This window comes from Nylanderia fulva, unplaced genomic scaffold (genome assembly GCF_048542155.1).
Source record: "Nylanderia fulva isolate GAGA-0341 unplaced genomic scaffold, ASM4854215v1 Scaffold20, whole genome shotgun sequence".
Taxonomy (NCBI): domain Eukaryota; kingdom Metazoa; phylum Arthropoda; class Insecta; order Hymenoptera; family Formicidae; genus Nylanderia; species Nylanderia fulva.
The window spans coordinates 2,534,772-2,547,898 of NW_028190264.1; the positions used below are offsets into that span (position 1 = coordinate 2,534,772).

The 13,127-nt window shown below is 40.8% G+C and overlaps 1 protein-coding gene across 4 annotated transcripts in view; it reads left to right on the top strand.

The window, feature by feature from the left end:
- Positions 1-13,127, top strand: part of LOC114944055 (uncharacterized) — a 319,822-nt gene that overhangs the window by 194,582 nt on the left and 112,113 nt on the right. For all 4 annotated transcript variants that reach the window (XM_085482350.1, XM_085482351.1, XM_085482352.1 and 1 more), the window contains exon 6: positions 8,279-8,468. In XM_085482350.1, the coding sequence (XP_085338476.1) occupies positions 8,279-8,468 (190 nt within the window). The remainder of the gene's footprint in view (positions 1-8,278; positions 8,469-13,127) is intronic.

The window sequence follows — 13,127 nt, forward strand, 5'->3', positions numbered from 1 at the left end:
AAAGCGGCGGAAGCCGCATCCTTTTATGGATCACAAGGATGCATTCCTCGTGGCGAAATGTTTCTCCCGCAACCGTTCATGTAGAAAGGAAATTATATCGACAGCTCTCTTACGAGGAACGCGAGAATGTGTGGACGCCTCTTTTTCTCTCCTCCATTTTTTCCGCCGTGATCTTACGAGACTCGACAGCGACTCGAGGTCGGATGAGGGTGAAGGAAGGGCTTGAAAACGATGGTTCACAGGGCTGTTTCGGAGAACCTTAGCGATCTTCAGAAACGATGCAAAGCCCCTGGAACAACCAGACCGTTCTTTCGCGTGAAATTCGCGTTGTATCGTTAATGCATTTTGAAGCGAACAACCTATACTTACACGTTTGAAATATGAAAAACTCTTTTTTTTTTTTTTTTTTTCATATTTCGACTGAATTTTCCGAATCTGTCGTAACGGGGTTTATTCTTTGTAGTTGGCAATATTTTTCACATATATGCAAATCACATTTTCCCTTGATGCTAACGATTTTTACATTTTCCTATGTTATTCTTTTTTCCTCGGCATCGAGCTTTATGCGTCGCATAGACTGTGACAGTCAATTTGTTATACGCGGAGCAATTCAATCAGAGTTTACGACACCGAACAGTCGAGACATCCAGATTTCTTTTCGATCGCGACTCTCGGAACCCTCCGCTGCTCCATTTCAAACGGTGTTTCATATGATTTACGACGCGGCAGCCGTAACGCCAATATAAGTTAAACGATTCTTTCTCGTAGGCGCGATACTTCTCTACATCCCTAAAGCGGATTTACTGCTGCACGTGCCTGGTAAAAAAAAAAAAAAATCGACTCGTTAAGTTTTTTTCCACGCGCGAGAAGTTTGTTTATCTCTACGAATAAGAGTTGTTGTCGATGGCTATTTCTATACAAGTTTACGAGTACACTTCCTCCAATTTAATAATTAATTAATTTATATTAATTCTTTGAAAATTAAAATTACACAAAATAAGCGATGTCAAGACGAAATTATTAAGAAAATGATTAATAAAGTGACAAAAGAATGCCAATTAATTATTTTCTGCTCGTAACGTCGCGTTCTGGCAATCACGATTACGCCAGCAAACAACTTCTCTTTATTCATTGAAAATGAGGAAATGCGAGATTATCGATTCACAGTGTCGAAAAAATAGATGGGTTGCGCGAGGAATATATGACGAGTCGGGCGGAAAAGGGCTGGTATAAGGTTTAAAGCAAATGCACTCTTGATTATCCCGCTGAGCCGAGTCGGAAAGAGGCGGGGCTAAGAAAAACACGAGAGAGACCGAAGATAATGTGCGCGGGGGTTGAATATACGCGGTCGGGATTTTTCACGGATCGATTATGGCAATTCAATCAGGGAGGGAGGCGCCCGGGAAACTTGTCGTTTCGACGTCAGGCCGCGGTTTATCCGGAAGAGAGAGCCCCGGAGAGAGAACGGCGACGTCCTCTCGAATGCGCTCTCCATCCATCCCGATGGGATCCCGCGCCGGTGTTTTCTTTCCGTTTCCGGGCAACCGAACGAAAAAAGGTGCGCCCTGGTGGAACGGGAGAAAGAGAACGGTGCAAACGGGATTGGTGAATTTGTCGAACCGCCGGCGCACCTCGGATGCGAGGGCAGGCAAGGTATAATAAAAAGAGAGTAGCTCATTCTCATTCTCTCCGTCCGAGCTTGATCGCGTATACGGGTCACAGTTTTAAGCGTGTCTGTGTCGAGGAGGAGAGAGAATATCAAATATTCAAACATTTGTCGTATCGGGGGAATTATATATGAACCGCGGATTTTATGAGCGCGCGAAGGAAGCAAAAATCGTCGCCAAACGAACGATAATCCTTCGAAGAGAAATATTAATCGGATTTCGGATTAACGTGTAAATATAAAATATAATTTTTCATAAATTATATTTTCCACGCAAGGGGATTTTCCCCTCAATTTCTCTCTCGTGATTTTTTAAAGTTTAATAGGCTTAAGAAATTACAGATTTTTCCTCTATAACTTTGTTATTACTCGTCATTTTAAATCTGCTACAAAAAAGAGAGAGAGAGAGAGAGAGAAAGAGAAGTCACTTTATCCCGCGCACATGAATATTTAGCTTCAGTCCGGAATTCTAAATAGCACGGCACTCCGGTGTATTATTTTGCCATCCTGTGGATTGCCTGTAGGAAGGCTCGCCCGAAAGCCGAGCGCATTTGCGAAGCGAGAGCAATGTAAAATTTATAGATCGTAGAGGCAGCGTAAGAGGCTTAACTTTTCGAGCGATAATACTTCACTAGTAATAGGTCGAGAGCCGGATTCACGTAATAATGCGATTACTGATATCGGTTGCAACGGACAGAGGAGGAGAGACAGAGAGAGAACGGAATTTAAACTACAATTATCCATCTCCCACCCTGTGAAATACCGTAGAGTGCAGAACGCGTGATAACGATAGGCCCGTCACTGATACAACGCGGGATTGAAGAGAGAGAAGGAAAAAAAAAAACTTTCTCCGTGCGAGCTGGTTTCCGTTCCGCGGTCATAAAAGTGTTAGAGATTTTTCGTCGGGCGTCCATTAAGGTGTTTACAGAACGATGGGAGCTTTGTAACTTTCCGTAGGCAGGAAAAGTAGTTAATGAGGATGCAAATTTAATCCGTCCGGAAGAAATTTCATTTGCCGCCAGTCTCGACAAATAATTTGTCGTGGCTCGGTGAATCTTATAACTTTCAACGTCATCCGCGGCTATCAAAACCCCTTCGTTTCTCTTTCGCGCGGAGGGGATAACTCGAAATATCATTGACAAAGTTCGATTAGAGAGTATAACTGGTGCGATAGCGGTATCGTGTTCAATTCCAGATAACCGCATTTACCGCGTCAACTGCATAATTTACGGCTTTAGGCTTTTAATCAGCAAATGGATAAATGCGGACGTTACAAATGCTTTAGACGATGTCGCGTTTTTTTTTTTCCAAGCACACTTTGCTCTCGCGGAAAATTTTATCAGCAGCGTTAAAATTATGAAATTGCAGGAATAAAACGGTCTGTAAAACGCCATTTTAATGTTCTACGTTTATACATATAAGAGAAAGATTTTAAAAAATTGTATATAATTTTTTTCAATTCTAATAATAATTTCTTTTAATCCTAAAAGATGACTATCCTCTTGGATATCAAATATGAATAGTCTTTATAAGGTTTCATGAACAACGGGGATCCATCGTGACGATACGTATGTTTGTTCAGATGGTCTCGTCGTATTCGATCCTGAAGGTTTATTCGCGGCCTCGCCAGGTATAAAAAGCTCGATCGTTCCTTTCCCTCGCGAAGTATCGAATTAATTCGCCGTCTATTAAAGTCCTCACGATTACTCCTTCTCGCGAAAATATCCCGTAAAAATCTCGCGTCACCTTCAGGGTGTCCAGCAGACTCAATGAAAAAAAAATTCTCTGACTTTTTTAGATTTTCCAAGACCAGAAATTAATTTTTCTCTGACTTTTTAGTATTTTTTTTTCCAAATATATAATTTACATATATCTATATAATAAATCATTTGAATGTTAAATCATGAAATGATAATGATTTTTTTATACCTTGAGATATTTTTGTCAACAATGAAAAGGTTCGGTTAAAACAAAAATTTAAATTAATTATACAATCTGCATTATGTACGATAATCGAAACAAACGTGTCACTATAAACTATTTAAATAATCACCTTTTTTATTAATATTGTATCAAATTTTTAAATTTTGTCTCTACCTCTCAAACACATTGAAATAAAATAACACGACGATGAAAATATAAATAAACGAACACGCTGCAGATGAATCGATTTTTAACAACACAGAAAATTAGCATGCTGGGAGTCAAGGAAAAGTTGATATTTATTTAATAAAAAATTTCAAATTATTGAGACGCATGTAGAATAATATGAAAAAATCCAGATAAATAATAAAATTTCCTCACTTTTTCCTGACAAGTTTTTGTATTACACGTGCAGGCAAAGTGGCACTTTGTGTGCGTGTTTTCTGTGTGGAAAGCGGCCGATTTCCCACGCCGCCATCTAGCGGCGTGCGATCGGCCACCTCGCGCACAGAAAACGCGCACAAAGCCACTTTGCCTTCGGCTCGTGCGTCCATCCCCCGCACTCGTGACCAATTGTCAACTTTCCGCACTTGATACACAATATACTATTCTATATCGATTTACATGCCGCGCCGTGCCGCGCCAATATCGAACGCGACGTGTCGCGAGAGATATGCGACCTTACTAACGAGGCCGGACGTTTAGAGCGTTTCGCGCTATAATTTCCTTGATTAAGCCGAGATATGTGGCGGATTGCCAAGAAGGGCGCGGTACGCGCATACATACATACATACATACATACCTAGCTCCGAGTTTCCTCCCGCCGAGGGTGGTCGGCGTGTGTCCGTTCGCTCGTAAATAACACGGCGAATTAAGCGTGTAATTTCCGCGCGAATTACGCGTCGGTCTGCCGCGATCTCTCCCTCGTGCAGGCTTTACCAGCGCGATACTTTTATTATTATTGTAAAAACGGCCAAAAATTTACGATTGCCCGACAGCGCGTCGTCCAACAAATCGCGCCCGAAACCGAGAGCCGGATGACAAATGCTTAATACGCTCGGAAATCTCTGTCGGGGAAATTAACAATATGGCCGAAATTAGTCATTTCATAAAACGCGTGTTCCAGATTGCAAATTGAACGAACGGATAAATATGGTGTAGAGCGGAAACGGAGATACAAATGGGAGTGTATGATAATTGAACGAGAAGTAATAAATATATATTAATGTAAAATATAATAAATCAATATAAAGTAATGAAAATAAAATTGAGAAATAGTGCAGCTGTTTGGAATGTCGTTTGTACGTTCTTTTGCTTTATAAATCTCCACATCTTTCTATGTACGGTAAGAAGAAATGTGCAGTACGACGACAGGATATTTGTTGCACGGTCGTATTTTTCCTTCTTTTTTTTCTTTACGGCGCGCGGTTTAATATTCCATGCACCGGTATTTTATATGCCTCGCTCTTTAAGATATTAAATGTCAATGACAACGGTGGATATGGGAATTTCGGCGATATTTTATTGGAGGTTTTGAATACATGTATGAAGAGAGACCCAGTACGCATCTGTTCCTCCTGATTGATGAAATAGATTGTGCTTTTGTGACACGCACCTGCGTCTACCGCATTCGTTCACATTCTATTTTGGATTCTCCTAAGGCATATATTGCGAAGTAGAAGATACATTACTTTTAGAATGGTCGTCTTGCTTTGTAATCTTACTGTGTCATCAACTTGCGATAAAAAAATACTGTATTTTTACCTCGTCTCTGCGTAGTTATTACATGTAAAATGAGATTTCAACAGTTGTCTGCTTTTATTTTTCAATTTATAGCCGCAAATATCTCATCTTATTACAAGTTAGTTAAAATTTCATTGAATACATCTTTCATTTATTTAATTAAACAATTAAAATAATTTTTTATATCAATAGATATATTGCTAAATATATTTTAATGTGATGATACAAATACGTTAAATAACATATAGGTATGCACATACGTCAATTATTCAACTTTTAACTATTTTTTACGAGTGCACTAGCTTTCATCTGAATTTTTATTATTGCGCGTAATGTTGAGAATACACGCAATTCGTTGGAAGTCTCCAAAGCCGCTAATGCGGCAGATTCTGCTTAACTGCGTTTACGTTAATTACAGAAATCTCTCGCCGGGATCTGTCACGTTTAATTATACATTCTACATTAATGTCTAAAGAGTGCAGCTTCCTTTCATATTATTCTCACGGCTATTCCGCGAAATTTAACGAAGAAACGGGAATGCGTCCACGTAATCTGCGACAACGGAAGGTGGTGCAATTATCTATTTGGTATATGGCCAACATCGTTACGGCACGAGAGAAGGAACCAGAAGATATCTGTATTGTTCTTATCGTCGAAAAAAAAGGAAAAAAAAAAAAACCGAGCGATGCGCTCTCCAAAAAGTGGCCGAAAGTTCAGGCATAATTTGTTCGCTCCAAAGTTCCGCTCCATAAACTCGCTACTACTCTCCTCGTCTCTTCTTTTTCAGTCCCCGTAGAAAAGAGAGCTGTAAATAATTAAACCCAGGCATAAAAACTCGGCGAGTTTCGCCGAGCCTGCCTGCACTTGCTTGATGCAACCAAAACAAAAAAAAAAAAATGCATAAAGTTCCGAAGAGCAACGCGACACGACGAACAGGCAGTCGTGCTCGTTAAAACGAGGACCTCGTGGATCTCTCGCCGTCGTTTTTTTCCCCCTCTGTCGTTGTCGTTTATTGTGCGTAACAGCGTTGATAGTGCGCGAAAACAATCCTTTTTGAACAGGCCGACAAAACATTCCGTTTGTCGATGGATGTTATGCGGCGGCGACGAGTTACACGAGAATTCGGAGGCGTCGTTACACCGGAATAAAACAACATCCGAAAGCTTTTGCGCAATATTTGCCGAGCACTCTAATTGCCTTAAAGGTTTTTTTTTTTTTTTTTTTTTTTTGCGCACGAGCTCGATCGGCGGAAACGAGGGATTAGCAATTTCTAATTGATTTTATAATTAACTTTGAAAAAATGGCGTTTCTTATTTTTTGTACGACGTCGCTGCTCCTTTTTTCGCGCTCGTTAGCAGAAATTTATTTCAGGTTCTAGTGCTCACTGGTGGATTAATTTGTTAACTATTTGCCATGTTTTATAATTTAATTCTAAGATTACTCGGTGTTTTATATTTATTTTTAATTCGTTATTTAAAAAAAAAAAAAATGAATTATTACACGAAAATGTCATATATAAAAGAGATTTCCTAAAAGAACGTTTCTCAGCGGAAAGTTTGAGAAAGGACTCCTTTAGCGAGTGTTATTTTTACGAGTACGTTCTTTTTTTTTTTTTTTTAACCGTAACCATATATTCCGAAAACTATGGTCGTCCGTTCCAAAATTACCCTATTATTTCACCATATGCTTCGAGGGGACCGCGAGTGATAAACTCATCTGCTCCCTCCACTTTTCTTCGACGCTGCCCGAAAATCTATTAAAGAAATTGTCGGTCGGCACACACGTCGGCAATCCTCGCAAGTCGTTTCACGCGCCGTTCGCTCGCACCTGCTCACGCGTGAGCGAAAGAGCAGCGAACTTCACTTGACAGACGGACGAAGGAATGCACGGGATTCGGGTGCAAAGCGAACGCACCTCCCGGCGATAACCGCTCGTCCCATCCCTTCCATTTTTTATGACACTCGAAATCCGGCGGAAAAGCGACCTCGGGGGCGAACGAGTGCGCGAGAGGTCGCTGGTATTTCCAATTTCACAGAGCGTGGGTTAACGAGGCCCACGAGGGGCGAAGAGAAGTTAGGGCGACCACCCTGCGTAACTTCCCTGTCGGCCGCCAAAACTGACGCCGACGGTATAGCCCCTTTAAACGCGCCTGCAACCTCTCTCTCGCGCGACGACCCAGGGGTTCCGGCACATTACCTTCGCTGATTACCAGGCCCGTCTCGCGGAGTATGTCACCCCGAGACACATACCTTCCGGAGTGCGGCGACCCTTTCGCAGGTACGCATCCGTCGAGATAAACATCGCCTGAGAAAGCCGGGACGAGAGAGAGAACGACGCGTTCGGATGCTCCGGGAGAGTCTTTGACCCACTCGTTCGTTAGATCTTCCGCGTCGAAAGTTAACGATGTTACGTGAAATGAGAATAATAACGTGTACGCTGTAAAAAAATATGTAATATATTTTACACAAAAGTATGTAAAATTACATAAATAATAAGTGTAAAATTACACGATAAATAATAAAAATGTTTATTACCTTTTCATTATTTATCGTGTAATTTTACATTTATTATTTATGTAATTTTACATATTTTTAATGTAATTTTACAAAATTTTTTTACAGTGTATAAAAAGCGTAGAAAAATATATAATATATTACAAAATTTTTTTACAGTGTATAAAAAACGTAGAAAAATATGTAATATATTACACAAAAGTATGTAAAATTACATAAATAATAAGTGTAAAATTACACGATAAATAATAAAAATGTTTATTACCTTTTCATTATTTATCGTGTAATTTTACAAAATTTTTTTACAGTGTATAAAAAGCGTAGAAAAATATATGAGAGACCATAATGAAGGAATGCAATTTGAATTTCTTTTCTTTGTGTGTATTGTATATAATACGTATTGAGGGCGGAAAATATTTTTTTTATATTCCAGAGCAGCGCAGAAACTGAATCTGTCGTCGAGCCCGCATCGGAGACGACGTTCCGGGGACGAAAACATCGGATCTGACGAGCTGCCCATTTTTCCCAATGGATACGCCGCGCTTCTTCTCAAGTCACCACCTCCGGCACCGCCTGCCCTTCTCAGGAGGATAGGTGTAAAGGAGCTCACCGGGGTCGGGAAGGTAAGCCCTTATCGATATCGTAGCCTCGGGGGCGCAGACGACGAGGTTTCGGTCGCTATTCTGAAAAATACCCGACCATGAATTTCTCCAACCGATCGCTTCTATCATCGGCGACGATGAGACCCATACGGACGTTTTTCATCTGGATATATTTAACCTCGTATTTGACATTTCTTATAAAATTAGCGAAGAGAAGGTTTTCGATATAAAATAATAAAGGATATTTTAGATTTGAAATCCCCATAAAAAATTAATTCTCTAAAAAAATGTTGTTTATTAATATTTAAAAAATCTCTGGTTCTAGGAAGAGAGAAATTCTAGGAAGCGGATCTTATAAAATGATCGAAGAGAAGATTTTCGATATGAAATAATAGGATTTTAGATTTGAAATCCTCCTAAAAATTAATTCTCTAAAAAAATATTATTTATTAATATTTAAAAAATCTCTGGTCTGGGAAAAGAGAAATTCTAATGAAACAGATCTTATAAAATTATCGAAGAGATTTTCGATATAAATAGGATATTTTAGATATAAAATTCCCCTAAAAAGTTAATTCATAAAAAAAAAAAATAAAATGTTATTAATATTTAGAAAATCTCTGGTCTGCGGGAAGAGCGCAATTCTCGGAAGCAGATCTAGAAAGAATTAGTTAGTGAAAATCGACACGAGCCGAACAATGTAAAAATCCATTTTCCGCGGTAAGAAACCATTTTCGTTTCGGATTAATCAAACACGTGGACGTAACGCGCACGTAACGTGAATGCACTCTCGCATATATAACAACGTCTGCTCCACGATAGAATTTCCGCGTAGTTTAATCGGGACAAGAGAGCCCGCAGCGTGCAAACCTTCGCCTAGCCGTCTGATCCGGAAGCACGGTCGACTTCCGCTCGTTTCGTTTGCGCGGCGCTTACCGTAAATCCGTGGCCGTTCAATTCCACCACAGGGGAGTGAAGGGAGATGCAAAAAGGGGTGGGAGAGAGAAGAGGGAAGGAAGGAGAAGAACGTGGGCCCCCGCAGCTATCCAGCGGAATTTCCGTCTTATGTGCACGCTATCCTCCGGCGTATGTGTATGCGGGCGAAAACAATCACGACATGCACGAGTGACGTCTTTGTGTACGCAAGTGTACATGTAATGCGCGTTCACCAGCCGGGAGAAAAATGCACGTTATAGCATATTTGCATGCAAGAAGTGCATGCAAGTGCATGAAACGCGGGAATAAAGTTTCAATTCTAATCAGTGTATTTAAAATATATCGCATGAGGTTTTTAATTGTTTATATAAATTAATGAATCGATGGATGGAACGAGAAAAATCTTTTGTATTACACGTGCAGGCAAAGTGGCACTTTGTGTGCGTGTTTTCTGTGCGGAAAGCGGCCGATTTCCCACGCCGCCATCTAGCGGCGTGCGATCGGCCACCTCGCGCACAGAAAACGTGCACAAAGCCACTTTGCCTGCAATTGTAATACAAAATATCGTGTGTATCAAGTGCGCACTTGATACAACTTTCCGCACTTGATACACAATATACTATTACAATGCGCGTTCACCAGCCAGGAGAAAAATGCACGTTATAGCAGATTTCCGTGCAAGTGCATATGAAACGCGGGTTTAAATTCTAATCAGTGAATTTAAAATATATCGTGACCTTTTTCATTATTTTTATAAATAAATGAATCGATGGATCTCGAATGAGAAAAATCTGTTACATATTTTCTAAATTTTTGGATCCGGTAAAATTCTGCCGTATAAGTTAATTTTTGCATAATCATCGTATGATTAAATTGAATTGTTCCCACTTTTAACATCGCCGTCGATTGCTCGATCGTGCGTCCTCGAATGATGCTGTACACGTGCTGGATCTGCAGAAAGACGTGCGCGCGTAACAAATCTTCGTACAGGCGTGCGATTTGAAATGCAGATGAGCGTCTCGCGCCACTATAAGCCGTCGGTTTTCATCCCCCTTCTCCTACCCTTCCTGCGCTGCCACTAGGCTACAACCCTTTCGCCGTTTCCATTCGAGAGGACGGGCGTCGAATATCCGGTTTAAACTATCAAACTGGATATCCGCAACGGAAGCTCTCTGAAACGGCCCCAAGTTCGCCAAACGCGCTCGAAACGCGAATCGTGATGGCGAAGATAGAGATTGGACGGAGCGAATTGGACTATCCGAGAGATATATCTCGACTTTCAATCGCCCTCGCCAGAGCCTTCCGCCGATATAACAATATATTGGCATGTACAATTTCCAACATCCCTAGATGCATCAGCTATCTCTAGAAATCAGCATTTTACTTGAATAGAATATATAATATTGTAGCCTTCGCAAGAATACATATAGAATACTTGAAAGGCAAAATTAAGAAAAAAAACATAATAAAAATATAAAAAAAAAAACATTTTACATAAAAATGATAAAGAAATAAATTTCAAAACATTCCCGACGATATATAATATATAATAATTATGAAGTTAGTTATTCAAGTATTGATTCGCGAAAGACAGGTATTTAATTGTACACTGTACCGTGGTTACATAACAGACGTGCGTGGCGAATGGTGGAACGAGGGGTTTGATCAGTATGTTGATGAAGATGAAGTCGGACGAAACGAGCCGAACCGCGTTCGTGTAATCTCCAGAGTGTACGAACGCGGTACGCTTAAATATTTGCGCGGCGGATGACGGCGAGGATCGCCCGGGCGACGACAAAACGATTTGACAGGTCCGAGCGTAACCGTCCGTATCTCTCCTGACGCGGGAAATGTGTTCCGCATAAGCGCGCGAAAAAGAGGACGCGACGTGATGAAGAGCCAATTTCCCCGCGGTATTAATTATGATCGAGTTACGCGGGACGTGTAGGTAAAGGTCCGCGTTAAACTTCGCAAGTGTCTTTGCAAACTTCAAATCGGCCCCCGCATTCGCGAAAAGTTAAACCGGAGACGTAGTATAACTAAGAGAGTTTTAGGTGTTGAAAATTGAAAGAAATTTTCCGCCTCAATTAATCTTCCTTCACACTTTGATGTAATTAAATCAAAGATATAACGTTAGATTTTTATTTTTATGTATATACAATGAAAAGTAATTTTAAATAATATTAACCCTGCGTAAAAATATGAACATCAGAGTCTTTAAAAATGTTTCAATGAAATCTCTTTTTTATTAAATAAATATTATAATATAAAATTTAAAAACTTGAGATTTCTTATAGCTATTAATGAACAACGCTTGACTGTTTTTCCCCCCAGAATATAAATTCGACAAAAATGCCTCGATTGAATAATTTACAACAGAATTGTCGATTATCGCGTGACGTTTTTGCTCTTCAATAACGACGAGCGTCTGATTTTCTTGCGGTCGGGGAGCATCGGTTCGGTTCGGATCCTAAGGGAGCTTAACGCGGTCGGGTCTCAGAAATTCCGGCGAAGCATAGGGCGCAGTGTTAGTATTACATGAAAGGGATGCTCGTTACGTTTTGAGATGCGCATCCCCCAGCGGAATAAAAGCTAGCGTCGCGCAGACGGCGATCCGACAAACCTGGAATTGTTTTTCGAATTAATTTGTCAGAAATAACGGCTTATTGTTTACGGACGGGCGGACTAATTAAAGTAGAGACAGCGAAGACTTGCGGAAAGATACGGAGAGGTAAAGCCCATTTCTTCGGTAGACCGGCCATATTGTTGCGCGGAGAACTTCGTCGGAGGAGAATCGAGTCGTTCACTTTTCCATTCCTCCTTCCCGCCGTGCAGCTTCATCCCTTGAAAGGGAAATAAAGTTTGCCCACCCACGCTAAGCGCGTTTGACTCGCATTAATTAACGGGCTTTTCCACAATCTGATGACTCTTTGGATTTCGGTTTACTCAAACCCCTCGATTATTCGCATACTATTCCACAACAAATTTGTTACGCCAAGAGAGTGAGAAATTTTCGTAAACTTCTTACGATTCATGCAAATTAAAGAGGAAAAGTTTGCGGTAACTATTTCGGTAGTTATAATATTTTCCCATGTAATTAATTTTAATAACTCTTATAACGATCCTCTCTTCTCATCAAAATATATATTAATATATATTAATATTACATCAAAAAATATATATATTAAAATTCGAATTTTGATATTTTTCTTCCCGAGTAGCCCTAACATCCCTAGAGTTATTCGAACAGCTTGAATGGCCGTATATAAATTCTTTCGGAGATCGTTCCGCGAGCTTGGCGCAGCAAACTCGCATCAAACTCCTCCGAGTTACGTATATATATGTATACGTGTCGCGGCCTCTCTCATAAATAGATCCCTTACCGCTGGTAATTATCGCTTTCACGACAGGGGTAGCTGCCTCTTCTCGCGAGGGGTCTGTCCGGATATTTAGTGTCCTCGCCGACAGAGAGAGAGAGATAGAGGGAGAAAGACCCGGGAGTTAAAGCCGTCTGCGCGAAATGGAGACTGAACGCCGGGTGCTTTAGCTCGGCTTCGCTCTCGTTTTAGAAGACGACGAGTCGTCTGCAGTTGCGAGTGGCCGCGCTCGCTCTCGCTCCCTAAGCTCGCTCGCTCGCGTTTCAGCGCGTTTTGCCGGAACGTCAGAGAGACTTTAGAGCGGCTCCGGCCGCAATCCCCGATTCCCTTCCCTTTCTACCTCTCCGTTTCTGTTTCTGGCGGTACT